This window comes from Ranitomeya imitator, chromosome 5 (genome assembly GCF_032444005.1).
Source record: "Ranitomeya imitator isolate aRanImi1 chromosome 5, aRanImi1.pri, whole genome shotgun sequence".
In the NCBI taxonomy this organism is placed as follows: domain Eukaryota; kingdom Metazoa; phylum Chordata; class Amphibia; order Anura; family Dendrobatidae; genus Ranitomeya; species Ranitomeya imitator.
In genome coordinates, this window is record NC_091286.1 from 78321434 (window position 1) to 78349333 (window position 27900).

The 27900-nt window shown below is 44.1% G+C and overlaps 1 protein-coding gene across 1 annotated transcript in view; it reads right to left on the minus strand.

Moving 5' to 3' along the window:
- The window catches only part of MCM8 (minichromosome maintenance 8 homologous recombination repair factor), a 100905-nt gene that overhangs the window by 53551 nt on the left and 19454 nt on the right, over nucleotides 1–27900 (minus strand). The window contains exons 3-8 of the mRNA XM_069768824.1: nucleotides 26343–26435; nucleotides 10002–10084; nucleotides 4705–4851; nucleotides 4115–4218; nucleotides 3836–4034; nucleotides 2049–2134 (exon numbers count right to left, since the gene is read on the minus strand). Of these exons, the coding sequence (XP_069624925.1) occupies nucleotides 2049–2134; nucleotides 3836–4034; nucleotides 4115–4218; nucleotides 4705–4851; nucleotides 10002–10084; nucleotides 26343–26435 (712 nt within the window). The remainder of the gene's footprint in view (nucleotides 1–2048; nucleotides 2135–3835; nucleotides 4035–4114; nucleotides 4219–4704; nucleotides 4852–10001; nucleotides 10085–26342; nucleotides 26436–27900) is intronic.

Genomic DNA, 27900 nt, shown 5'->3' on the forward strand with positions numbered 1-27900 from the left:
TGCTTTAAAAAAAAAAAAAATGTGCCATATTCCGATACTCGTAGCGTCTCCATTTTTCGTGATCTGGGGCCGGGTGAGGGCTTATTTCTTGCGTGCCGAGCTGACGTTTTTAGTGATACCATTTTGGTGCGGATAAATGCAATGTCACGGCGACCAAAAAAAATGTCATTTTGGGGTTTCTAATTTGTTTCTCGCTATGCCGCGATCAGGTTAGTCCTTTTTTTATTGATAGATCGGGCGATTCTGAACGCGGCGATACAAAATATGGGTATGTTTGATTTTTTTATTGTTTTATTTTGAATGGGGCGAAAGGGGGGTGATTTAAACTTTTATATTTTTTTTTTATTAATTTCATATTTTTTTAAACATTTTTACTTTTGCCATGCTTCAATAGCCTCCATAGGAGGATAGAAGCTGGCACAACTCGATCGGCTCAGCTACATAGCAGTGATCATCAGATCGCTCCTATGTAGCTGAATTGCAGGCTTGCTATGAGCGCCGACCACAGGGTGGCGCTCACAGCAAGCTGGCATCAGTAACCATAGAGGTCTCAAGGAGACCTCTGATTACTATGCCGACGCATCGCTGACCCCCGATCATGTGACGGGGTCGGCGATGAGCGCATTTCCGGCCGCGCAGCCGGAAGCGGTAGTTAAATGCCTCTGTCAGCGTTTAACAGCGGGATTTAACTAGTTAATAGCGGCGGGTGGACCGCGATTCCACTCGCCGCTATTTCGTGCACATGTCAGGTGTACAAAACAGCTGACATGTCACGGCTTTGATGTGGGCTCACCACCGGAGCCCACATCAAAGCAGGGGATCTGACCTCGGACGTACTATCCTGTCCGAGGTCAGAAAGGGGTTAGGCTACGTTCAGACTAGCGTTGTGCGCCGCTGCGTCGGCGACGCAACGCACAACGCACCGAAAAACGCGGCAAAGCGCACGCAAAAACGCTGCGTTTTGCGACGCGTGCGTCGTTTTTTGCCGAAAATCGGACGCAAAAAAAATGCAACTTGTTGCGTTTTCTTGGTCCGACGCTAGCGGCAAAAAAGACGCACGCGTCGCAAAACGCAACAAACAAAAACGCATGCGTCCCCATGTTAAACATAGGGGCGCATGACGCGTGCGTCGCCGCTGCGTCGCCCGACGCTAACGCGACGCACACTAGCACAACGCTAGTCTGAACGTAGCCTTAAAGAGCCTTGAAACATGACTGTATCTCTAGCATCATCAAACCAAGGACACCCAGGTGTAGACAGCACTGTTCAGAGGCTTTGTTCCTCCTCATTAGTATGGGGTAGGGGTACATAATTTGGGACAAAGCACGCTTACCCTTTCATTAGGCTTCATCGGTTTCCTTTACCTGTAAGTGGCTTTATCTTTACTGTAATGTGAAACTGATCAAACATGTTTTTTTTCCGTTCCACAAAGTAATGTGTGTTAAACTGGTCGCGTCTCAGTTAGATAATAAGGGCAGGAAACATCAAAATAAAAAGACACAAAGTAGAATATACTGTAGTTAAAGCAATAAGCGACAATAGCAATATCCTAAAATACCCCCGTGTCCTTAGTATAATGTTCTCACCATGAATAGAGAAAACACCTGGATGAGCCAAGTAGCGGCAGAATAAAAACTACAACCTTTCCATTTGTAATAAGTATATAATCACGATTTCTTTCATATGGAAATCTCAGAGAATATCTGCTATCTGCTTTTTGGAGTGGAGACGCCTCTATAAATATATTCTGAATGAGACTGAATAGGTGTTCTAGGACGCAGGCAGCAAAACCCATGTACGGAGCCCGATGCTGCATTGTCCTCGTCCTTTTGTGACTCACACTTTGATCTATAGAAGCTTTTGTCAAGAACAGACATGTAGGCAAAAGGAAAACATACACAGAGCAGATGAAGAAAACGTCTTTATGTCTTGCAGTGATATGGTGTCTAAGGGGTAACGTTTCTCCATGTGGAGAATGACAATCCAAGCCTGGCATGTCAGAGTGAGGAGCCTCATAAGCCATGATATAAGAGACACTCTACACTTGCCTTATCGTCTGCCAGTCCACGGTCACAGTCAGAGGAGACCCTCGGTTCGGTGTAAATGAGCGTCCGCGGCATTCTGGGATTGGGCACTAAAACACAAAATCCTAGCTATAAATAGGAAAATTATAGCATTTTTTAACGCATGTCAGCGCTGTACAAAATCTTCATCAACCCCTTCTCCCCATGGCCAATTTCCATCTTTGTACTTTATTTTTTCCTCCCCTTCTTATAGGAACCATATCTTTTTAATTTCTCCGCCGACATAGCCCTATAAGGCCTTGTTATTTGTGGGACATGTAGGGTATCATTCACTTTACCATATAATGTAAAAGAAAAATGGGGGGAAAAAAATGTACAAAATCACTTTTTATTCCATTTATTTTTTTGGAGGGGGAATAGATCACTAAAATATGTCAATTCAGGAGTTTCGATTTTCCGTACTTAATGACCTTTACCATACAAGTTAATACATTTTATAATTTCATGGTTTATGACTAACAGACACGGCAGTAACAACTGTGTTTATTCATAAGCATCTTTTTAATTCTTTGATTTTAAATATATAAAAAAAAGGACGCGTGATGAAAATTGTTATAATTTTTTTACGCTTTTAAAGTTTTTTTATGAACTTTCACTCATTATTTAATTTACTGGTGACCATGTGATTGCTTGCATTATTGTCACAAGTTTACCACGACAGAGAGGAGCCAGACGACAGCAGCATCTGATTTCTTCTACTCCCGCACTGATTAATATGAAAGTGAAGTGCTTCTAAACAGTGCAGGTTTATTTTAGCAGTGCAGGGGTTAATCTGCTCTGAAGCTTTCCTGCATTAAAGCTCTCAGCTGTGCACTATTAGACACTCCCATCTCCTATATAAACTGGGCCGTGGCTAGCACTCATTGTCAGAGTAGCTTAAATTGCATGGTTGGGTTGTTGTTGTTTAAGGTGTTTGGTGGATTTATCTGTGACTGTTGCTAGGTTTTGAGTGTGTGATACTTTTCTTCTCCTACTTTGGTTTAACACCATCCTCCACTCCTTGGTGTTTACCTCTGTTGTTTATGTGAGTATATTTGTATGTTTGGTATTTTCCTTTATACCTCTTTGTATTACCTGGTTGGTGTATTACAGTACACTACTACACCCCTCTTCCCTGTGTGGGGGAAGGCTAAGACTGAGGGCAGATTCAGGAGCTAAGGCAAGGTACGTGGCCTCAGCGTCTTCACCATCAGAAGTAATCCAGGGAACAGGCCGAGCTAAGGTACCCCTAGTGTTAGGGACATTCATTAACAGGGTATTTAAACATGCAATTTATAACCCAGACAATCGTTTTAAGGTATGCCCTTAGCAATGTCTGACGGGTATGCCCTCAGCAATATCTGATGGGTATGCCCTTAGCAATGTCTGACGCGTATGCCCTTAGCGATGTCTGACTGGTATGCCCTTAGCAATGTCTGTCGGGTATGCCCTTAGCAATATCTTCGGGTATGCTCTTAGCAATATCTGATGGGAAGGCTCTTAGCAATAGCTGACGGGTATGCCTTCAGCTATGTCTCAATGCCTGACGGGTATGCCCTTAGCAATGTCTGACGGGTATGCCCTTAGCAAAAAATCAGCCGGGTATGCCCATAGAAATATCTGCCGGGTTTGCCCTTAGCCATATCTGATGGGTATGCCCTTAGCAATATCTGATGGAGCTACAGCCAATAAACATTTCATCCCCCTAACCATAAAAATGCTATTACCTTCAATGAAAATGTTCAGTTTAAAAATAAATAAAATGCTATTACCTTTGTTGGAATGGTATACTTTCCATCAGGCAGGGGAAGACTCTGTTCATCACCACACATGTTGCATACAAAAGCCATTTTGGTGCATAGTGGTTTAATGTTACTGACCCGCACAACTGTGCCGCGTAATGCAACATATTTCCCATACAAGTTGGCCCTAAGATTTTTCAAAGCAGTCAATGGATCATAATTATATACCCTGCGGAAGAAAGGTCAATTACTAAACATGATTCCACCTATACTTCCATTATTAGCATAATACCAGTGCACATGAAATACCTGGCATGTATGTATGGCACATTGACAATGGGGGCCTCCTCTAGTGGAAGGCCTTCCTGTTCCTGTAACTCCACTGCGTGTCTCTCCAGGTCCTTGGTTAATACCTGAAAATAAACCAAACAAATCAACTTCATAGATGGATAAAGCACAAAAATAAAGCAGCATAGGTTTTATAACTATCATTTGTAAGAGAAGTCTAAAGGTCCGTCAAATGCAGATCAAAACAAAGAGATCACAGAACTTCAAGAATGGTGGAAATAATAGGAATTAGAACTTACCGGGAACATTCACACATGGCAGATTTGTTGCAGAATTTTCTGTGATTGCAAATTAATTCCACTCATCTTAATGCTTGTGCAGATGTTTCTCCTAATTCCATTCAGATATATGGAACTCATTTTTGGTTTTAAAAATGTCGGCAATTAGTCTGCCAAGTATGAATATATCATGATTCATCCATGCAAATTCACAAGGGTGAAAAAACTCCAATATGTGCTGGAACATCCCAAAATCTTCATTTTTTACCTTACCAGCAGTGCTGTGCCAATAAGCAGATTTGTAGGACATTTATATGTTGTGTAACTGCTCACCTGGTGGATCGCTAGCCCCATACAATCCAGGATTTTCTCCGGCATATCTTTTAGCTCCAATGTCAGTGGAACAGATGACGCAAGTTCATTGTCCTGTAGAAGTTCCTTATAGTCTACAAGTATGCTGCCTTTTCTTTCAATTTCATCCTATAACAAAGGCAACATCTTAGGAAACAAATGTTTAATCCAATTACAAATGTATGTAGTAAGAAATCATAGGACAAGGCATGGCGATGTTGGCCAAGGATTGGCGATGTTGGCCAAGGATTGGTGATGTTGGCCAAGCCATGGCCATATTGGACATGTATTGAACAGTGATAAATATGCAAAAATATACTGATAGGTTAAATTGGCTTCCAATCATATTGGCTAATGTGCAGCGTTTGTGATGGGGAATTCAGATTGTGAGCTCTTTTGGGTGTTGAGAGGTGCAGAAGTCTCATTGACAGTTACAGGAATCGTTTGATTGCAGTGATTGCCTCAAAAGGTTGTGCAGCAAAATATTAAGATAAGGGTACCATCATTTCTGTCCAGGCCTCTTTCACGAGTTTTTTTTTTTTTTTTTTTTATTTCTGTGGAAGCATGGTTGAAAATCAATGTCTGACTTTCATTTGTTCCTTTCATAGATTTTTTATTATTCATTTTGTCGGATTCAAGTTATTTCTGTGACCATTGTGGGTTTTTCTGTCATTAAACTGGAGGGCACCAACAATTTTGACCACGTGTGTAGCTGTCAGTCACTAGTAGGACCGCCCCCTGTACATTGAAACACCAGGGGTTTCAATTAAAAAAATTACAAGTCATACTGAATCTTTTCCACCGAACCCATATATCATTCTGCTCAGCTTCTCCTCCTTATTCTGTGCCACCCAAAGAGAAGATGTACAACGTGACAGGTTCCTTTTAAGTCGTTCACTTTTAACCGTCCCTCCATATTACCATATATTTTGAGAAAAAAAATATATATCATATTTTTTGGACGATCCCCTCACAGGTATTCATAACTGAAAGAAGGATAATTTTTCATGAACAAGCTGACCACAGACATAAGTTAGCAGTGAGCTACATGATCATCCAATTGGCAGGTACTAGCCCAGACTCCACCAGTAACACACGTTAAGCAGGTCATAGACACAAAGTTCTTAATGGTAACTTACCAGGCTCCCCAAGGTGCCCAGGCTGCCACCAGTGTCACACAGAGCCCTATTCCTGCATTTTAATCAGGTTTGTGTTTTTGCAAAGATTTCAAGCTATGAGCAACAAAAAAAAAAGGTTATGTTACCCATGATGAGCCAAGTTGCCAGAACTAATGCAGCAGAGCAACTACTCCCCTGGACTAGTCCCGACCTCGGGTGCAGTAATCACTCGGAGTGAATGACCTTTTCTTCACCGACTCCAGTAATGGCTTCAGTGCAGGACATCCTGTGCTTTCCCAGAGTGCTGTGCACTGAAGATATGATGTGTGAAAGAGAATGTAAGACAGTGGTCCCCAACTCCAGGCCTCGAGGGCCGCCAACAGTGCAGGTTTTCAGGATTTCCTTAGTATTGCACAGGGGTTGGAATCATCATCTGTGCAGATGATCACATTACCACCGATGCAATACTAAAGAAATCCTGAAAACCTGCACTGTTGGCGGCCCTCGAGGCCTGGAGTTGGGGACCCCTGATGTAAGATGTCGATCACGCCGAGTGGGCGTGATTATTGCATCCAAGGCCAGGGCTAGTCCCGGGAAATAGATGCCTGCTCCACAAATATGATTATGGGTTTGCCACTTAAAGCTCCAGAGTTTTTTTTCACCACCACAAGCTTGATTAAGACACAATAATGCAGCTCTGTATGATACTGGTGGAAATCTGGGGGCCTTAGGAAATATCACAGGATCTTTTTAACGCACCCAGATGAGTGAGGGCCACCATAGAACAGACATTTTTCTAAGTTGTAGGGAAATTTGTATCCAACTAGTTATGTGCAGCAGGTGAGGTCGCTGTGTGCTAATTTGGTGATGATCGTGAAGATTGGTAGAGCAGCTTAGTATACATTTTTTGCAAAAAACGTATCAACCAAATACCCTGTTTTTTACATCTTTTACTAGCACTTGCGGATTACTGCAACATTTTTTCAAACTGAGTGTTTTTGGTTTTACTATTCTCTTTTGTGTCTTCAGGTTTCTTGGTGGTGTGTGAACATGATCATACAGACTTGTTCACTGTGCAAGTAGCCCATGTGTTCCTGTTTCCATAATTGTTCTCTTGTGTCTACAAGACTGGGGAGTTCCACCACTCCTCTTGGGCTATCTGCACAAAAGCTGTTCTACCCTGTATGCACACATGGATTTTTCCTCTCTGAACCCTGTTCACACAGGTTATATACAGATGATCAGGTTTTTAAATACATCAGATAGGGATTGCATACATTAGTTAGGACTGCTCTGATAAGGGTATACCGTGAAGATTGGTAGAGCAGCTTAGTATACATTTTTTGCAAAAAACGTATCAACCAAATACCCTGTTTTTTACATCTTTTACTAGCACTTGCGGATTACTGCAACATTTTTTCAAACTGAGTGTTTTTGGTTTTACTATTCTCTTTTGTGTCTTCTAATTTGGTGATGGGTTCCAATCTTAGCCACCATAGAAGTATTTTGTGCAAGAAGGGTCTAAGGCTCCGCCAGATATTTGTTACCAAACAAGCTGATTACTACATTCATACTCCACAATACAACTGTGAAAACCTCTGGAAGTGCCTTGGACCCTTTTTGTTTGCCACCATAGTTGAGCATACATATATCTGTTTTATGCCTTAGCTGCACAAAATTGATGAATCTGGTCCTGAAAATTGTGGCTATGGACTCCTGACCGGAGCAGACAAAATAGCACAGCATATGTCTGATCAATCTTCTGGACCGAACATTGAGCCAGATAACAAAAATCTTCCCATTAAAAAAAATGGAATAATTTTCCCCCATCAGTTTCTTTATTACGCCGAGGAGAATAGAAAGATCACTCAGTTGTGACTGATAAATACTGTGAATATTCTGTATAGATAAATGTACAGGGCCAGTAATTAGCATGTACGGCATGTTATACACATTTATTAAAAAACCCAGGCCCCCTGATCTGTGCTAACATCAGAGTAGAGAGAGAATGATGAGTCCTCGGCCTGTACACCCTATACTGGCATTATAATGGTTTCCTGCTCCAAGGGCCACATTGTCAGACTGAATCAATTCCAAGGAGCAGAAGAAAACCTGAAGTGGAAATATGATTTGGGACCATTTATAAAATATTATAATTATGGTAAATGCCATAAATGTCAGATCTCATGTGCAACTGGAGACGAAATCGTGCTGCCAGGAGTAAAAATGCAGAAAAAAAAAACCCTTGAAAGTATAAATATTAAAAGTCTAAATGCGTTTTTAATTTATCAACCCGTTTCGAAGCACACCTGCTCCTTCATCAGGATAAACCACAGAAGTGGACTTCAGGCATGCTTCAAAACGCGATGATGAATGCATTTACTGTACTTTCAATATTTAGACTTTCAAGGGTTTTCTTAGTGCAGTTTTACTTCTGGCAGCACGGTTTCATCTCCACTTTCTCCATCGCACATGATATCTCCTGTGTTGGATCTGCAGCAGCCAGTATCTTCAGTGCTCGCAGGGGTTGTGCCTTTCACAACCGTTGAAGGAAGGAATATTCTTTGCATTCATTTACCTTTTAAACCAGATAAGACGCTATTGCGCTCATTGTCGCTCCAGTTTTTCATCGTAATCATACATGGCAGAGAGATGCACAGTATAGGACTCCCACCTGTCATGAAAATGAAGCGTCACCTTCTCGCCTGCTGCTTAATGTGACTTGCTAATATTTGCTTCATATAAAACTACATTGAAGAGAGTCTGATTGTTTGATGGCCATCTCCCCACCTATTCCTTTCTGGAATACTTCACAGGGGTCAGGAGACCCCCAATCTGCTACTATTTGGGGGATCCAGAGAGGGGCACAGAGTGAACCACAAGTACTTATCTATCCTTGCTCTGCACTATGCCACACTTCTTCTCTCTTGACTATACATATCAGAAGCCAACACAGACAGACACACACGTCTATGACCAGATGGTTAGGGCCCACACAGAATAGCATCCTGGGCCGCATGTGGCCCCCTGCTCTACAGGATGTTATTATATGAGAACCTGCTCTAACTGTAAAGAACACTTTCCTATACAGCTGCTGGAATAGCCTTTCTTCCACCCGTAATGAGTGCCTCCTGGTCCTTAGTACGGTCTTTGGAAGGAATAAAGGCCCCTTCACATTAAGCGACGCTGCAGCGATACCGACAACGATCCGGATCGCTGCAGCGTCGCTGTTTGGTTGCTGGAGAGCTGTCACACAGACCGCTCTCCAGCGACCAACGATGCCGGTAACCAGGGTAAACATCGGGTAACTAAGCGCAGGGCCGCGCTTAGTAACCCGATGTTTACCCTGGTTACCTTCCTAAAAGTAAAAAAAACAAACGCTACATACTTACCTACCGCTGTCTGTCCCCGGCGCTGTGCTCTGCACTCCTCCTGTACTGTCTGTGTGAGCACAGCGGCCGTAAAGCAGAGCGATGATGTCACCGCTCTGCTTTCCGGCTGACCGACGCTCACAGTCAGTGCAGGAGGAGTGCAGAGCACAGCGCTGGAGGACAGACAGCGGTAGGTAAGCATGTACTGTTTGTTTTTTTTACTTTTAGGATGGTAACCAGGGTAAACATCGGGTTACTAAGCGCGGCCCTGCGCTTAGTTACCCGATGTTTACCCTGGTTACCAGTGAAGACATCGCTGGATCGGTGTCACACACGCCGATCCAGCGATGTCAGCAGGGAGTCCAGCGACCAAATAAAGTTCTGGACTTTATTCAGCGACCAACGATCTCCCAGCAGGGGCCTGATCGTTGGTCGCTGTCACACATAACGATTTTATTAACGATATCGTTGCTACGTCACAAAAAGCAACGATATCGTTAACAATATCGTTATGTGTGAAGGTACCTTAAGTCATGAGGCAGTCCTTTGCATTGTCCACACATGTATTTATACATGTAAATGAGATGACGGCTCTTTTGTTTCCTGCCTTTACTCATCTGCATATAGGTCCCCCCAGTTTCCCTGCTTCTGTAGCTTCAGTACAAGGCTGTTATGTGGTACAGAATCAATGCCTTTTCAAAGTCCAGATAAATCACATAAGCCGCACTAACAACATCCAGATTTGCACTTAACTCCTCACAGAAACCCAACATGTTGGTCAGACACTTACCTTATCATACAATTCAATGTGTTTTGTAAAAAACTTCTCAAACGCTTGGACCTTCAGCACAAAAGGGGAATTGTCACTGTAAACTGATATAACATGGAAATATTAACACACTAGATAAAAACTACATACACAACAGACAGTCCTGCTAAAAGTAACCTGGATTGTATAGGTTTTTTTCATATACACAGGTGCTTCTCACTAAATTAGAATATCATCCAAAAGTTAATGTATTTCAGTTCTTCAATACAAAAAGTGAAACTCATATTATGTAGTCATTCCAGACAGAGTGATCTATTTCAAGTCTGTTAATGTTGATGATTATGGCTTACAGTCAATGAAAACCCAAAAGTTATTATCTCAGTAAATTAGAATAATTAAAAATAAACACCTGCAAAGGCTTCCTAAAGGTTTAAAAAGGTCCTTTAGTCTGTTTCAGTAGCTCCACAATCATGGGGAAGACTGCTGACGTGACAGATGTCCAGAAGGCAGTCACTGACACACTCCACAAGGAGGGTAAGCCACAAAAGGTAATTGATAAAGAAGCTGGCTGCTCAGAGTGCTGTATCCAAGCAAATTAATGGAAAGGAAAAAGTGTGGTAGAAAAAGGTGCACAAGTAACCGGGATAACCGCAGCCTTGAAAGGATTGTTAAGAAAAGGCCATTCAAATATTTGGAGGAGATTCACAAGGAGTGGACTGCTGCTGGAGTCATTGCTGCAAGAGCCACAACGCACAGAGGTATCCAGGACATGGGCTACAAGTGTCACATTCCTTGTGTCAAGCCACTCATGACCAATAGACAGTGCCAGAAGCATCTTGCATGGGCCAAGGAGAAAAAGAACTGGACTGTTGCTCAGTGGTCCAAGGTGTTGTTTTCAGATGACACTAAATTTTGCATTTCATTTAGAAATCAAGGTCCCAGAGTCTGGAGGAAGAGTGGAGAGGCCACAATCCAAGCTGCTTCAGGTCTAGTGTGAAGTTTCCACAATCAGTGATGGTTTGAGGTACCATGTCATCTGCTGATGAAGGTCCACTGTGTTTCTTCAAGACCAAAGTCAGAGCAGCCATCTACCAGGAAATTTTAGAGCACTTCATGCTTCCCTCTGCCGACAAGCTTTATGGAGATGGAAATTTCATCGCCAGCAGGACTTGGCACCTGTCCACACTGCCAAAAGTACCAATACCTGGTTTACAAACAACAATATCACTGTGCTTGATTGGCCAGCAAACTCGCCTGACCTTAATCCCATAGTCTATGGGGTGTTGTCAAGAGGAAGATGAGAGACACCAGACCCAACAATGCGGACGAGCTGAATGCTGCTATCAAAGCAACCTGGGCTTCCATAACACCTCAGCAGTGCCACAGGCTGATCGCCTCCATGCCATGTCACATTGATGCAGTAATTGATGCAGAAGGAGCCTCGAGCAAGTATTGAGTGCATTTACTGAACATACATTTCAGTAGGCCAACATTTCGGATTTTAAAATCATTTTTCAAGTTGGTGTTATAAAATATTCTAATTTACTGAGATAATGACTTTTGGGTTTTCATTGGCTGTAAGCCATAATCATCAACATTAACAGAAATAAACACTTGAAATACATGCACTTGTATATATTTTTAGATGCGAAACAGTCAAGAGAAAAATGAACTACACCTATGCTAGTATGGATGTATAATGCTTTACAAGAATCTCTGTCCACCTAGCCTGATTGACAGCTCCTCATTGTTCCTCTTCCCTGCTGCTGACATCTCACAATGCTCAGTACAAGTTGCAGCTGTCCGTCAGGCCCGGTGTGAGGAGATACACTTGGGCTCATGAGCTCTTTCACTCTATAGCTGAACTAATAAAATGCTCATCTCAATATCAGGATTATATAGCCATTCTGACATGGATTTTAAAAGCAAGTACACAGCCTCATCAGATCTAAGAGACTTATTTAATAATATATACAGTTTGTATTGTGAAATTTGTTGACATATTCTATTTAAATGCATTGAATTCCGGCCTGTGCAAGTTTGATGTATTTGTTTCTCTTTTGTAGTAAAGTCATTTTTTGGTGACCAGAGAGGTGCACACACATAGCTTTCCATTTTGTATACTGGTACATGCTGACTTGCTGTCACTTGTAGTGCTATTCTAGCTCAACTGCAATATTCCATGATGTCTGAACTTTGACTCTTTTTGATTTGATTAGTAAGCATCAATACAGATGCTGCAAATAGTAAGAATCCCTCCCACTAACTCATTCTTAATTAAATGTGTGCTTGAATATATGCATATAATGTAGTGTGTGTATTAAGTACCTTTGCACTGACGAGGGGCAGTCCTGCGAAACACAGTGTCTGCAAATTGAGATCTGGTTTGGCTCTTATGCTAAGTCATGTGACAAGGTTCGTCGTTAAAGGGTTGACATTGACTGTTAGGATTGCTACTTCCAATAGGTGGCCCTAGAGTTCTAGTCCTCTTCCTCTCTGAAGAGACAACTTGGATTAATATAGTCACCTACCTCTGATCTATCCAGTGTCGCTCCTCTCCGCTTCTCCGTGATGTAATCGCTCCGCAGACTCTCCAGGCGACGCTGCGCTTTGTGCGACCTGGAAGTTTGTTTTACAATGAAACCCTATGGAGTATCAGAATGAGGCCCCATAGGCTTTTATTGTAACAGCAGCAACAGGCTCATGCATAGTGCACAGAACAAGACGGCTAGTTGTAATAGTGCTGACGTCACTCAGAAGCAGAGACAGCACTGGACACTGGAGAGAGCAGAAGTAGGTGATTATATTAATATAACCCCTCTGGAAGAAGCTAATGCAAAACGTGCGTTGGGTTCTATGTTATCAGGTCTCGGTATGCTCGATATTCATGTTAACCTGCTTTATTACTTGATGCTGTGTCAGTACATCTGATATATTTTGCTTGATGGATTTCTACATTGCACTTTATTCATGATGCAAATTCTCCCAAATGAATTTTCTATATTAGATAAATATATTTGATCACGTACAGTTATTAATCTCTGCAATGCACTTTGCCTAGTTTTCACATGGCACTTTATATGACCAAATAGATGTGATTTATCAGGTATTTGTGCCTCTTATATCCCTTACAGACCATCTGTGCTTGTGTAATGTCTGTACATAAGATACAACTTGCTTGACGGATTTTTTGCATTGCATTTTATTCTTGATGTCCATCTTTCCAAATTACAGTATTTTTTTATGAGATTAATATATCTGATTTCGTACAGTGACTAATTTCTGCATTGCACTTTTCTTAGTTTTCACATTGCACTTTATATATTAGCTGTGATTTACTTGAAGGACGTTGTGCCTCTTACATCTCTTATAGACAATTGGTCTTTTTCTTTAAAGACGTGATTAACCCCTATTGTCACATTACTATTCATTGTTGAATTTGTGTGATTACCATATAAACTTGAGTATAAACCGACCTGAGTATAAGCCGAGGCACCTAATTTTTCCTAAAAAAATGGGGAAAAAACTTACCATATATACTCTTGTATAATCCGAGATTTTCGGAACATTTTTTTTTTGCCAAAAATGCCCCCCCCCCCCACCCCCCCGGCTTATAGACGAGTCATTGTACAGAAAGCCAGCGGGGGAGGGGAGCCGGCGGCTGTGACATCATACTTACCCTTCTCGCGTCGTCAGTGAACGTCCCTGCATCTCCGTTGTCCCGGCGCCTGCAGCTGTCCCGGTGTTGAGCGGTCATGTGGTACCGCTCATTAAGGTAATAAATATGTACGCATCTCCACTTCCATAGGCATGGTGTGCATATTCATTACCTTAATGAGCGGTACCACTCAACACAGGAAGAGCTGCAGGCACCGGGACAACGGAGAAGCAGGGACTTTTAGCGACAGGGCGAGGAGGGCAAGTATGACGGGTGAAAACGGGGGAGCCGAATACAACGAGAGGGGACCAGGGGAGCCAAAGAGTAGGACAGGGATGAGGGGACAACGCATACCTGGCTTATACTTGAGTCAATAAGCTTACCCAGTTTTCCGTGGCAAAAATAGGTGTCTCTGCTTATACTTGGGTCGGCTTATACTCAAGCATATACGGTATTGACTCGAGTATAAGCCTGGTATGCATTGTCCCCTCATCCCCTATCCTGGTCTGCATGGCCCCCTCATCCATATCCTTGTAGGCATGGCTCCTCATCCCTATCCTGGTATACAATGTCCCTTCATCCCTTTCCTTGTCTGCATAGCCCCCTCATCCCTATCCTGGTATGCATAGCTCCTCACCTCTAACCTGGTATGCACGGCTCCATCCCCATCCTTGTATGCACGGCCCCAGCCCCAACCTTGTATGCACGGCCCCAGCCCCAACCTTGTATGCACGGCCTCAGCCCCATCCCTGTATGCACGGCCCCAGCCCCATCCTTGTATGGACGGCCCCAGCCCCATCCATGTAAGCACGGTCCCATCCATGTCCTTGTACGCTTGGTCCCATCTCTATCCTTGTACGCATGGATCCATCTCTGTCCTTGTACGCATGGTCCCATCCCTGTCCTTGTACGCTTGGTCCCATCCCTATCCTTGTACGCTTGGTCCCATACCTATCCTTGTACGAATGGTCCATCCCTATCCTTGTATGCATGGCTCTTTATCCCAATCCCTATCCATGTACGCATGGTCCCATCCCTATCCTTGTATGCATTGCTCCTTATCACAATCCCTATCCTTATATGCATGGCTCCATCCCTATCCGTGTATGCATGACCCCATCCTTATCCTGGTATGATTGGCCCCCATCAAAAAAAACCATTACACTCATCTTCCTGTGCTCCCTCGCAGCGTCTTGTCCCGATGCCAACAGCAGCTTTATGCTTGTAATCAGCACATGGCATGGACGTCATGCGCTGCTCACAAGCTGATCACAGTTGCCGGAATACTCACCGCTCCCCACACAACTATATGTGTGGAGGAAACAGAGTATTAAGTAGCGCGCACAGTATCAGCAGCTGGGCGGTCACGTGCGCCGCTACCTAAAAGAATATTTACCCCTCTCGACACCCATGGGAGTGGAGAGAGGTGAATATTAATTTCTCTTAAGTAGTGGCACACGTGACCGCCAGGCAGCTGCAGGAGACGGCTGCTGCAGCTGACACTGTGAACGCTATTACAGAGAAATTAATATTCATTGCCAGTGCAGTGAATATTCATTTCTTTTTAGCAGCGGGCACAGGAGTTAGTCGCAGCGGCTCCTGCCTAATGTGACCCACTGCTCTTTCCCTCCATGTTTTGGACACCTCACTCGAGTATAAGCCGATGGAGGCGTTTTTAAGCACACAAAAAAAAATGTGCTGGAAAACTCGGCTTATACTTGAGTATATATGGTAATTGATTTTTGTTTAATATATTATTTTGCAGCACATTCTATCTAGCATATTTATTTTTGCCTAACTTACACTGCATTTTTTTAATATAATTGCACGGTGTTTTTTCTTCTGTATTGAAATACTTTGCATATACACAGCACCTTTGGAGCACATCTAAGAAAGATTTTTCCTGAGTGACTCCGCATTCTCTGCATTTGTCTTTCTATTTAAATATTTGTGTGTGTTGATTGCTTTATCTATTTAAATAAATAAAGTTTATATTTTATTGTATTCAGCATTGGCTTGTAGATTCTTGGAAGTGCCTATCTTACTCTTGGGCCATGTTTTGGGAATATATTAATACACTCACACTACATTACAAGTACATATACACATGTTTAACAACAACAACAAAAAAAAGTTAGTGGGAGTTCTTCTTTAAATTAAACCCACAAGGACATGTGAAATCCTTGTAAATTACAGACGATAACGAAACTTGAAATTAGAACAAGATAACTAGGACTTAGGTCCCAGGTTATCTAATATTTCCCAATCTCACAATCAATGGAGTGGCGAGAATAGATCAAACTTAATTTTTAATAGATTAATAAATAAAAATGTGAAAAATGCCTTCTTTAAATAAGGATTAGATAACTATAATACAGCCACAGTGGTGGACGAATATATACAGAAAGATCTATCGATCAATACTTCACACGGCAAAAAACTGAAACAAAATTTTAAAGATCCAAAAACTACAGTGGTCGCATATACCGTATATACCTGAGTATAAGCCGACCCGAGTATAAGCCGACCCCCCTAATTTTGCCACAAAAAACTGGGAAAACTTATTGACTCGAGTATAAGCCTAGGGTGGAAAATGCAGCAGCTACCGGTTAATATCAAAAATAAAAATAGATACCAATAAAAGTAAAATTAATTGAGACATCAGTAGGTTAAGTGTTTTTGAATATCCATATTGAATCAGGAGCCCCATATAATGCTCCATACAGTTCATGATGGGTCCATAAGATGCTCCATAGAAAATACGCCCCATATAATGCTCCATACAGTTCATTATTGCCCCATAGATGCTCCATATAAAGCTGTGCCCCATATACAATGCTCTGCACCGTTCATTATTGCCCCATAGCTGTGCCATATAGTGCTCTGCACCGTTCATTATTGCCCCATAGCTGTGCCATATAGTGCTCTGCACCGTTCATTATTGTCCCATAGCTGTGCCATATAGTGCTCTGCACCGTTCATTATTGCCCCATAGCTGTGCCATATAGTGCTCTGCACCGTTCATTTTTGCCCCATACCTCTGCCATATAGTGCTCTGCACCGTTCATTTTTGCCCCATAGCTCTGCACCGTTCATTTTTGTCCCATAGCTGTGCCATATAGTGCTCTGCACCGTTCATTTTTGTCCCATAGCTCTGCCATATAGTGCTCTGCACCGTTCATTATTGCCCCATTGATGTACCATAGAAAGCTGTGCCATTGCTGCTGCAATAAAAAAAAAAAAATGCCATACTCACCTCTCTTGCTTGCAGCTCCCAGTGTCCGGTCCCGGCGTCTCTCTGCACTGACTGATCAGGCAGAGGGCGGCGCGCACACTATATGCGTCATCGCGCCCTCTGACCTGCACAGTCAGAGAGGAGAGACACCGGGAAGATGGAGCGGCGCCGGGAAGATGGAGCGGCGCCTGGCGTGTGGAACGCGGACAGGTGAATATATAATACTTACCTGCTCCTTCCCCCGGACAGCTGGTCTTCGGTGCCGCAGCCTCTTCCTCTATCAGCGGTCACCGTTACCGCTGATTAGAGAAATGAATATGCGGCTCCACCCCTATGGGAGTGGAGTCCATATTCATTTTTCTAATGAGCGGTCCCACGTGACCGCTGAAGAGGGGAAGAGCTGCAGCACCCGAAGACCGTGGGACTGCAGGGACAGCGCCAGGAGCCCCGGAAGCAGGTAAGTATGCCTCAGACCTCTCCCTCTCACCCACCGACCCTGCCACAGACCGTGACTCGAGTATAAGCCGAGAGGGGCACTTTCAGCCCAAAAATTTGGGCTGAAAATCTCGGCTTATACTCGAGTATATACGGTAAGTCTAGAAAAGAGGCAATGATCAGTACTTCACAATGGATACCTGAAAATGACAGCGGTCATATATACTGAAGTATGCATAAGATGTATTAAGTGCATGAGAAAATGTCCAATGACAACTGGAACGTCTTACAAAAAATGGAAATCCGTCACCCATTGTTGCAGCTCCCAGGGCGATCAAGGAGACCGTTATCATCAGGTCTGAATAGAGTAAAGGCAGCAGCATTAACCCTATAAGGTCCAATGGGTCAGTATAATGTCCCTGAACCCCATAATTCCTGCACTTACAAGGGCAGTCCACTGCTCTCCCTCAGCTAGACTCATGAGGGGAGGTCATCTGCACGCTTAGAATCAAGGCCAATTGTCCACTGCCCACCCTGCTGTTACTCAAAATGGCGTGGCATTAGGTCTTTCGGTATATACAAGTTCATCACTGTGGCTGTAGTATAGTTATCTAACCCTTATTTCAGGAAGGCATTTTCGCATTTTTATTAATTTTATTTATTAATATATTAAAAGTTAAATTTTATCTATTCTCACCAAAATAATGAAAATTGATCATAAAACTATTGATAGGGAGGGTGCAGTAATAAAAAAAGATGTGGGACGGCAAGACAGTGATTAAGATAGGTGATACATAGAGTCTAGAAGCCTGCCACCTCCTTATCACAGAATCTAGTATCTTGCTGCCTTAGAATCAGAGACAAGTACCTGCCACCGTACAATCATAGAACCTAGAACCCTGCCGCCTCACAATCATAGAACCCTGCCGCCTCACAATCATAGAACCCTGCCGCCTCACAATCATAGAACTCCGCGCATCAGAAAAAGGAGCGATGTGCCACCATTTCTCCTTGATTGGTTAGAGACGTCAGGCGTGTTCTTGGAGCTGTTCAGCATCTCTGCAATTTCAAGAAGATATTTCTTCACTGAAGGTTTCTCCAGCAACCTGTTCTCGACTGATGATACAAGTTGTCACCACTATGGAGCGGCAGATCGTTGTACTGAGGAGGAAAAATGATAATTACTTACAGGTAATTTGATTTTCCAGAACCATGACAGCACCGCACGTGAGAGATGGAATCCGCCCCCAGGAACAGGAAACCTGTAGCAGCAGAGATAAATGAATGAGGCGGCCCCTCTCTCCTCAGTTTGTTTCAGAGTATGGAAGATGACCGCTTTGAAAGTACACAGTCATGTATTATATTTACATTGTATAACCGTTTGCTAGTTTCTATCTATACACATGTCTCTTTATATATACATATATATTTACTCATATATAATAAGCTTTTCTCTTTCCCCTTTTTTTTTTTTGTGAATCACACAACCATCACCAAGATAGGGCGGGAATTAATGCGGTGCTGTCATGGTTCTGGAAAATCAAATTACCCGTAAGTAATTATCATTTTTTCCCTTCACCATGACAGCACCGCACGTGAGAGGAAGAAATAGAAGACTCCTAGGGTGCGACAACAGCAGATAACACCTTTCTCCCGAAAGACAAGTTCGAAAGACCTAAGTCTAGCCTATAATGTCGGAAGAAGGTAGAGGGTGAAGACCATACTGCCGCTCTACAAATCTGTTCCACCGAGGCGCTTGCCCTTTCCGCCCAGGATGTGGCAATAGCACGCGTGGAGTGGGCCGTAACACCTTGTGGGGGAACTTGGCCAGAGGAGGAATAAGAAAGTGAAATAGCCGAACGCAACCACCGTGCAATAGTTGCCTTTGAGGCCTTTTTTCCCCTGTTTGTCCCCTGGAAGGCGACAAAAAGGGCTGATGACAGACACCAAGATTTTGTGGCTTCTATGTATTGAAGCAGGCATCGTCTGACATCAAGGCAATGGAAGGTTTGCTCTCCCTGGGATTTTGGTTGACAGAATGAAGGTAGAATAATTTCCTGGTCCCTATGGAATTTTGAGTTGACCTTTGGTAGGAAGGCCGGGTCGGTTTTTATAACTACTTTGTCATCCTGGAAGGTAGTGTAAGGGGGTTCACCGAAATAGCTTGCAGCTCGCAGGTACAACGGGCTGAAGTTAAGGCAACCAGGAGGACAGTTTTTAGGGTTAAGGATTTTATTGAAATGGATCGAGAGGCTCAAAGGGGGAAACAGTTAGAGCATTTAAAACTAAATTTAGATCCCAGGGAGCCACCTTAGGTAAAAAATTTGAGGGTCTAGATGTAAAGGAGGCTCGGATGAACCTATAGACCCAAGGGTGGTCAGCAAGTTTATGATCAAACAGCGCACCCAGGGTGGAGACTTGCACTTTTAAGGTGCTAGTAGATAGCCCCCTTTCCAACCCTTTTTGGAGAAATTCAAGAATTTCTTTTACCGGGACTTCCTGACTCGTTTCGGACAATTGTCGCCCCGAGAATTCTAGGAATTTTTGCCAGATTTTTTGGTATTTCTCTGAGGTGACCTTTTTCCTGCTGGCGAGCAATGTGGTCACCAAAGGGTTTGAGAATCCTTTTGCTAACAGAAGCCCCCTCTCAAGTTCCAGGCGGTGAGATGTAGCCTGTGCACTTGGGGATGTTGAACTGGTCCCTGGTGTAGGAGATCGGGGGCATCCGGAAAGATCCACGGGTCCGAGATAGACATGCGTCTGAGCCATGTGAACCATGCCCTTTTCGGCCAAAGGGAGCTATGAGGATCACTCGTGCCTTGTCTTCCCGAATTTTCTTGAGGACTGTCGGGTTTAATGGTATTGGGGGAAATGCGTATGCTAGATGGAAGTTCCACCAGTACAGAAACGCATCCTGTTATGACCTGGTGGTCAGGACAATAATGGACCTGGTGGTTAAGAGCACACGGAATGACCTGATAGTTACTGATAATAAGGACGAGCTCTGGGACGTGGGAACTCTGCTGACCGCAATCCCTAAACCTATCAAGCACACTAGAAATAGCCGTGGATTGCGCCTAACACTCCCTATGCAACTCGGCACAGCCTAAGAAACTAGCTAGCCCTGAAGATAGAAAAATAAAGCCTACCTTGCCTCAGAGAAATTCCCCAAAGGAAAAAGGCAGCCCCCCACATATAATGACTGTGAGTAAAGATGAAAATACAAACACAGAGATGAAATAGATTTAGCAAAGTGAGGCCCGACTTACTGAACAGACCGAGGATAGGAAAGGTACTTTGCGGTCAGCACAAAAACCTACAAAAAGACCACGCAGAGGGCGCAAAAAGACCCTCCGCACCGACTCACGGTGCGGAGGCGCTCCCTCTGCGTCCCAGAGCTTCCAGCAAGCAAGACAACAAATTAAATAGCAAGCTGGACAGAAAAATAGAAAACCAAAGAAATACAAGCTGGAACTTAGCTTCTGATGGGAAGACAGGTCACAAGAACGATCCAGGAGTGAACTAGACCAATACTGGAACATTGACAGGTGGCATAGAGCAAAGATCTAAGTGGAGTAAATAGAGCAGCAGCTAACGAATAAACCTAGTCACCTGTGAAACTCAGAAACACCCACCAGAGGAAGTCCATGGACAGAACCAGCCGAAGTACCATTCATGACCACAGGAGGGAGCCCGACAACAGAATTTACAAGAGCATCCACTCCCTCCGGGTGTTCTCTTGAGTTCAGAGAATAGAACTTCTTCACCTTCCGATTTTCTTTTGTGGCGAACAAGTCTATCTCTAGAACGCCCCAGTTGGCACATTTTCCCAAACACTCGCTGTCGGCTACTTGATTCTCTGACCCTTTTAAGTATGTTCCGGTTAGTGAAAGAAGCTTGTTTTCGGCCCATATAAAAAGTTCTTTGGCTTCTGCCATAAGGGATGGTGATCTTGTGCCCCCTTGGTGATTTATATAGGCTATCGTTGTGTTGTTGTCGGACAACACCACCACATGTCTTCCTCGTATCCTTTCTCCTATATGAAGAAGCGCTAGTCTTACCGCCGACAATTCTCTTAGATTGGAGGACGCTGCTGTCATTGGGCCCCCCCATTGACCCTGTAGGACCTGATCCTCCAAGTGTGCTCCCCATCCCCATGGGCTCGCATCGGTAGTAACGACTACTGGATCCTGGACTGACCACGGCACTGCGTTGCTTAAATTTTCTGTTCTCAGCCACCATTCTAGTGAGTCCTGAACCTTTGGAGATAGAAGAATTTTCCTCACTTGTTCGGCTAGAATCTGCCACTGTAACTCTCGTGTGTGGCTTTGCGCCCACAGTGTTGCTGGAATTGTTGCCGTTAGAACTCCTAAGAGCGACATTGCATTCCTTAGAGAGATAGTCCGTTGCAGCTGGAACAGTTGTACTTTCTGTCGAATAGATTGAATTTTCCTCTGTGGGAGAACACATTCCTGCTTGACTGAATCTAATAAGATTCCGAGGAATTCTTAAGTTTGTGTTGGGATAAGTCTTGATTTTTTCATGTTTATCATCCATCCTAATCTGGTCAGTACCTTTAGTACCCTTGCGACCGTTTTTTCGCAATTTTCTTTGTTGTTCGCCATTACCAAAAAATCGTCCAAATAAGGTACCAGCATTATGTCTTCTTTCCTGATGAAGGACGCCACTTCGGAAATGATTTTTGTAAATACGCGGGGCGCTATAGCTACCCCAAAGGGAAGACATTGATACTGTAGATGGATGGTTTTTTTTTCCAGGTTTACCACTAATCTCAGGTATTGTTGGTGTTGGACAGCGATTGGCACATGGTCACCGCCATGTAACAGTTTGGGTCGAGTACTTTTACTGCTGTTTTTAGGGTCTCCATTTTGAATTTTTCTATTTGAATATAATGGTTTAGGGCCTTCAGGTTGAATATCACTCTCAGCGAACCGTCTGGTTTTGGCGTTAGAAATAAGGTGCTGTAGAACCCTTTCCCTATCTCTTGATGAGGTACTTTTACTAATACCCCCTTTTGCATGAGGAGATGAACTTCTCTCTCTAGTGTGGCCTGATTTTTTCCGGCCACTTGGGTCATTATTACACGATTTGGTGGGAGGCTGGAGAACTTGAGTCTTAGACCCTCTGACAATAATTGGTTACCCATTGAGAAGCTGGCAGTGCTGCCCAGTGGTGGACAAACCGTCGGAGTCTTCCCCCCACCGGAATGCTGGCGTCATTGATGTTCGGGATCAGACTTGGGGGGAGGCTTGCTGAAAAGAAATCCCCTTTCCTTTCGGTCTTTCCAGGGTCTGCCTCGACTAGACCGGTCATCTGATCGGCCGCGGGTCCCTCTATATCCAGATCCACGAAAGGACGAACGAGAGGTCTCCCATTGGCGCCTGGGAAAAGAAGGAGGTGGAAACCGCTTCTTTTTGTCCGATGCCTTCTCAAGGATCTCGTCTAGAGCCTTGCCAAAAAGATATTGCCCTTCACAGGGTACCCCACAGAGTTTGACCTTCGATTGGAAGTCAGCCGTCCAATTTTTCAGCCACAATGCTCTACGTCCCGAATTGGATAAAGCACATGCACGTGCGGCACTTCTGACAGAATCAATTGAGGCGTCTGCCAGGAATCTCGCGGCGCCTTGTTGAGAGGGCAATGTTTCCAGAAGTCTCTCTCTCAGGCACTTGTTTTTGATTTGGTCACTTAACTCCTCTAACCACTTGACCATAGCACGTGCCGTGCAAGTGGCAGCAACCCCGGGTTTAAATGATCATGTCGCTGCTTCCCAGGCCGACTTTAGAAAGGCATCTGCTTTCTTGTCGAGGGGGTCTTTTAGGGATCCCATGTCCTCAAATGGCAACGCCACCCCTTTAGAGGTGCTGGCGATGGCTGCGTCTAACTTAGGAGCCTTTTCCCACTTCTCACAGACCTCCTCGTCAAAGGGGTATTTGCGTTTTAAGGCCTGAGGGATGGACATCTTTTTATTAGGCTTTTTCCACTCACGTTTTATTAAATTGACTAGATTATCATGGAAGGGAAAAAATTTACGCTTTTTCCCCTCCAAATTACTGAACATGGTGTCTTGGATTGTCCGTGGCTCCTTAGGGGTTTCAACCCCCATAGTTGCACTGACGAGTTTGAGCAGCTTTCCAATCTCTTCTGACTGAAAATAAGGGTGACCATACTCCTCATCTGAGGAGTCTAAATCTGAGGCATCAGAGGGGGTTAAGGCTCTCGGCTCATCCCCTGAATCTACGTCCGACCCTTGTTCACTCGTTGGGGGAGGGGGAGTTCCCTTCGCTGTATGATGTTTCAGCTGCTCCTTAACCGTAGATTTAACTTCCTCCCGTATAATTGTTTTAATATTTTGTAATAAGGAAGAAGATTCTTCCGCAACCGTTTTGTCGATACAGGGCTGGCAGATTTTCTTGCTGTAAAGCCTAGGGAGTGTTTCCTTACATAGCGCACAGACCCTATTTTTCTGCTTGGAGGTGGCTTTCCTTCCCGCGGCAGCTTGTGTCTCCTCAGACATTCTGGGCGCAGGCATCAGCAGCGTCTCTGGATCCATCACTGGTTCGGTCATCTTAGCAGGCAACTGCTTGCAGTGAAGGACCAGCGATTCCTGTTGTTGCTCTATTATATAGAAGGAGCGGTGTGCGCGCCTCTGGAACAACTTCCACCCGGAAGCGTCCAGCACACCGGCTCCTTCGGCGTGTGACGTCACTTCCTGCGCGACCGGAAGCCGTCATCCTTCACTTCGGCGCCAGCGTCAGTGAAGGACACGCCCCCTTATCCCCGGACCAGCCTCCTGCACAGAGCGGTCGCCGGGGAGTCCAGCGAGGGGGAAAGAAGGCGCGGATACAGCAGCCTCTTCACCCGGCAGAACCGCACGCAAAGCCGCCGAGTATGGCTGGCCCCCCCGTGGACCTCGGCCTCCGGACCGGAATCATCAGAGGGGGATCCCTCCGGAGGTAGGAGCTCTGCGACAGGCATCCACCTGCAGGAACAGGAAACGAAAACTGAGGAGAGAGGGGCCGCCCCATTCTTTTTATCTCTGCTACAGGTTTCCTGTTCCTGGGGTCGGATGCCATCTCTCACGTGCGGTGCTGTCATGGTGAAGGGAAAAATGGCCAGAAGCGACCTGCAGATAATCATCTGGGTTACAATCCTGTTTGCTGCAGTGACGACCCTTGGATCCTGTTTACCGTCTCTTTCTGCCTCCTGGAATCTTGCTGGCTTCATCATAATTGGACAAATTTACTTTGCACACTTTCTACTACTGACTGATTACATGGACGGGCCAGCCGTGTATACAGCTACGAGCTATGTCCTTCCACCAGAAATATGGCTGCCCCTCGCCATGTCTCGAAATGAACAATGCAAGGTGGTAGAAGTCATCCGCAATGGTTTTCTCCATTTCACCACTGGAGTTTTGGGTGCCATACGCCAGACTACAGCATCTTATGTTGTTATATCTGAGATTGGCTATTGGTCTCCTATGTCAGTGGTGAATCTGGTCGGATACTGGTTATGCCTCCACATGTTTATTATGTACCGAATATTTACCATCTGGTACCATGAATAAAGGCAGAATTCCTGATACATGAACATTGTTAATAAACTTTTTATGCCTCAGAATGGTCTCTAGTTTTATTTGTCTCAATAATACGGTTTAAGTGAGAAAACCATCTCATAATGGGGGGACTTATTAACATTGGTGTTCTATGTACCAACCTCAATCATAATATGCACCGTACTTAATTAGAGATACATCCCTTTTAATATATTTGGTGCAACTGTATGTGATCATCTACTATGAGCAGCCATAGACTTAAGGGTGCTTTCAAACTGCGTCTAGGGTCACGTTCGCTGGTCCTGTCAGGGCTTGCTTCTGAAACGCACACTCGGGCAAAACTGGATTCGGACGTGTGCACTGACAGGGCCATAGACTATAATGATGACAGCAGAGCAAACGTGCGCTCTGATGTGCACCATTTTTGAGAGTGCACACCTACAGGAGGCAGACACTCAGTAGTAGTATACGGCATCTGAGTGTCCGCCTTCTGTAGTCATACACACCCAAAAATGATGCATGTCAGGCACACTTTCACTCTGTCTGTATCATTGCAGTCTATGGCCCCCATCGGCGCATACGTCACAATCCCGTTTTGAGGGAGAATTCGGGCATATGACTCGACGGGTCACCAAACACAATGTGAAAGTACCTAAAAGAGAATCGATCAGTAGGTCCAACCTCCCCAGGGTCGCCACTGGGGCATACGTCCGAACCCAGTAGTAAAAAGGAGATTCGGACGTATGTGCCGACGGGGCCATAGACTGTAATGATGCAGACAGAGGAAACGTGCGCTCTGATGTGCAACATTTTCAGGATTGTACAATTACAGAATGCGGACACTCAGACGCAGTCTAGTATGTCCGAGTGTCCACCTCCTGTAGGAGTGCACTCCCAAGAATAGTGCACATCTGAGCGTACGTTTGCTCTGCTGTCACCATTTTAGTGTCTGGCCTCATCGGCGCGCACATCCGGATCCCGTTTTGCAAGGCGTTCGGATGTAAACTCAGACGGAACCAACGGACAGATGCACAGAGACAATGTGAAAATGTGCACAATACTTGTACATTACACAGACCATGCTCACAACCATTCCCCCTAATCAGTTCATGTGTATTCAGCAGTACAAAGATAATACAAGGACGAGGCTGATAATACAGGGGATGCGCTGGGCTTAATACAATCTTTTCCTGCCAGGATGCATTTCCTTTTTGAGATGATACAGATAAGTAGCAGATGTATTTGATCTGATACAAGGGGAAATGGAGCTACTGCCCTGACTCCTGACACCAGTAATCATCTGCACTAGATGAAAAATGCTCAGCTGTGAAGGTTATTTGATGAAACCCAGAAAATCACAGACAGAGAATGATTGATGCACAGAAAATAAATTGCGATCTAGATGGTATGAGTGGTGTAATCCATTTCTTCATCTTCCCAGGCTGGACACTGTACCTTCAGAGAAGTAAAGCTTCCAACCTTTGTATGGAATGTACTTGTCCAGTGTTGTCTGGGTTAATCGAGGCCTGGCAGGAATACAGGACTGACCTGAAAAAAAAAAATTGCAGAATTATACTGTGTAAGGATACTTGTATTTTTCAATTCTAAGGCAAAGAAAATAAATAGTGAGGTGAAAGGTGAAAAAATAAGGTATGAGATGAAAGGAGATGTCCAGGATTTTTAAAAATGGCAGAAATTGCAAAAAGTTTAAAAAGACAAAAAAAACATTACTCACTTGTTCAATCGCTCCAGCACCAATACTCCTCTGCTATTTCTGCTTCTCATCAACAATGGCATGCCATACATACATACATGTGACCACTGCAGCCAACACTAGCCTCAGTGGTGAGGTACAGCATGAGACAGATGAGACCTATGACTGGCTGCAGCAGTCACATCGATGTACATTTTGACCATCAATGCAGGGACGTAAAAAGATGAAATATAGGAACATCAATGCTAGAGAACTGGGGGAAATGTTCTCCTTTTAGACAATTTTTTTAACCAGTTCATGACCACCATTTTACTCCATTCCTAAATGGGCACAAATTCGGGTTTTATCCTACCTGCATTCTTAATGGCTTTAAAATATATCTCATTCGGATATTTATATAATTTTTGGCTTTTTTATCGCGATATATGGGGCTTAATATTTATGTCATGTTTATATTCCAATTCTTTTTTTTTTCTTTCGGATTTTGGGAAAAAATGTAAATAAAAATAGGAAATGGGGATTTTTGTGTACTCACCGTAAAATCCTTTTCTCCGAGCCATTCATTGGGGGACACAGACCGTGGGTGAATGCTACTGCCAGTAGGAGGCTGACACTAAGTGATACAAAGAAAGTTCGCTCCTCCCCTGCAGTATACACCCTCCTGCTGGCTCTCAGCTAACCAGTTCGGTGCAAAGGCAGCAGGAGATCAATAAACAATATATGAGCGTATAACATGTCACATTATGAGAGTATAGCATGTTAAAGTATAAAACAAGCACAAGCTAATAATAATAATTCATTTAGTTTTTTCATATACAAGTTTACTCACTTTTATTATTTCCTTATATAAGTATAAACATTCAGATGTTCTGATTCCTGTTTCCATATTTCCTGTATTTGCTAGTACCGTATTTGGACTTCATTTAACTACACAGTCAGCCCTTACCACGCCCCTCACTAGCTCCGCTCCATTGTGACAGCGATACTTCTCTGCGCGAATTGCACATATGGATTAGTGCGCATGCCTTGGATTCAGCTGTTCTGTGACTTCCGGCCCTGCTCATTAGGTGACGCGAGCGTTCCACGCTTGCGTTCCAGATGCGGAGGTCCGGAAGTCACTTTTCATCCATGAACAGCCGCTAACCAACACATGTGCCGTTAGACATCCGGAACGCGATTGCTGCTATCAGCTGTTTGGAGCATTTGGGCTGATTATCGCCATTTAAAATGAGCGTTCTATACACACACAACACACTTGCCCCCATATGGAAGAAGCCTGAGTGGCGAAATGGCGCTGTC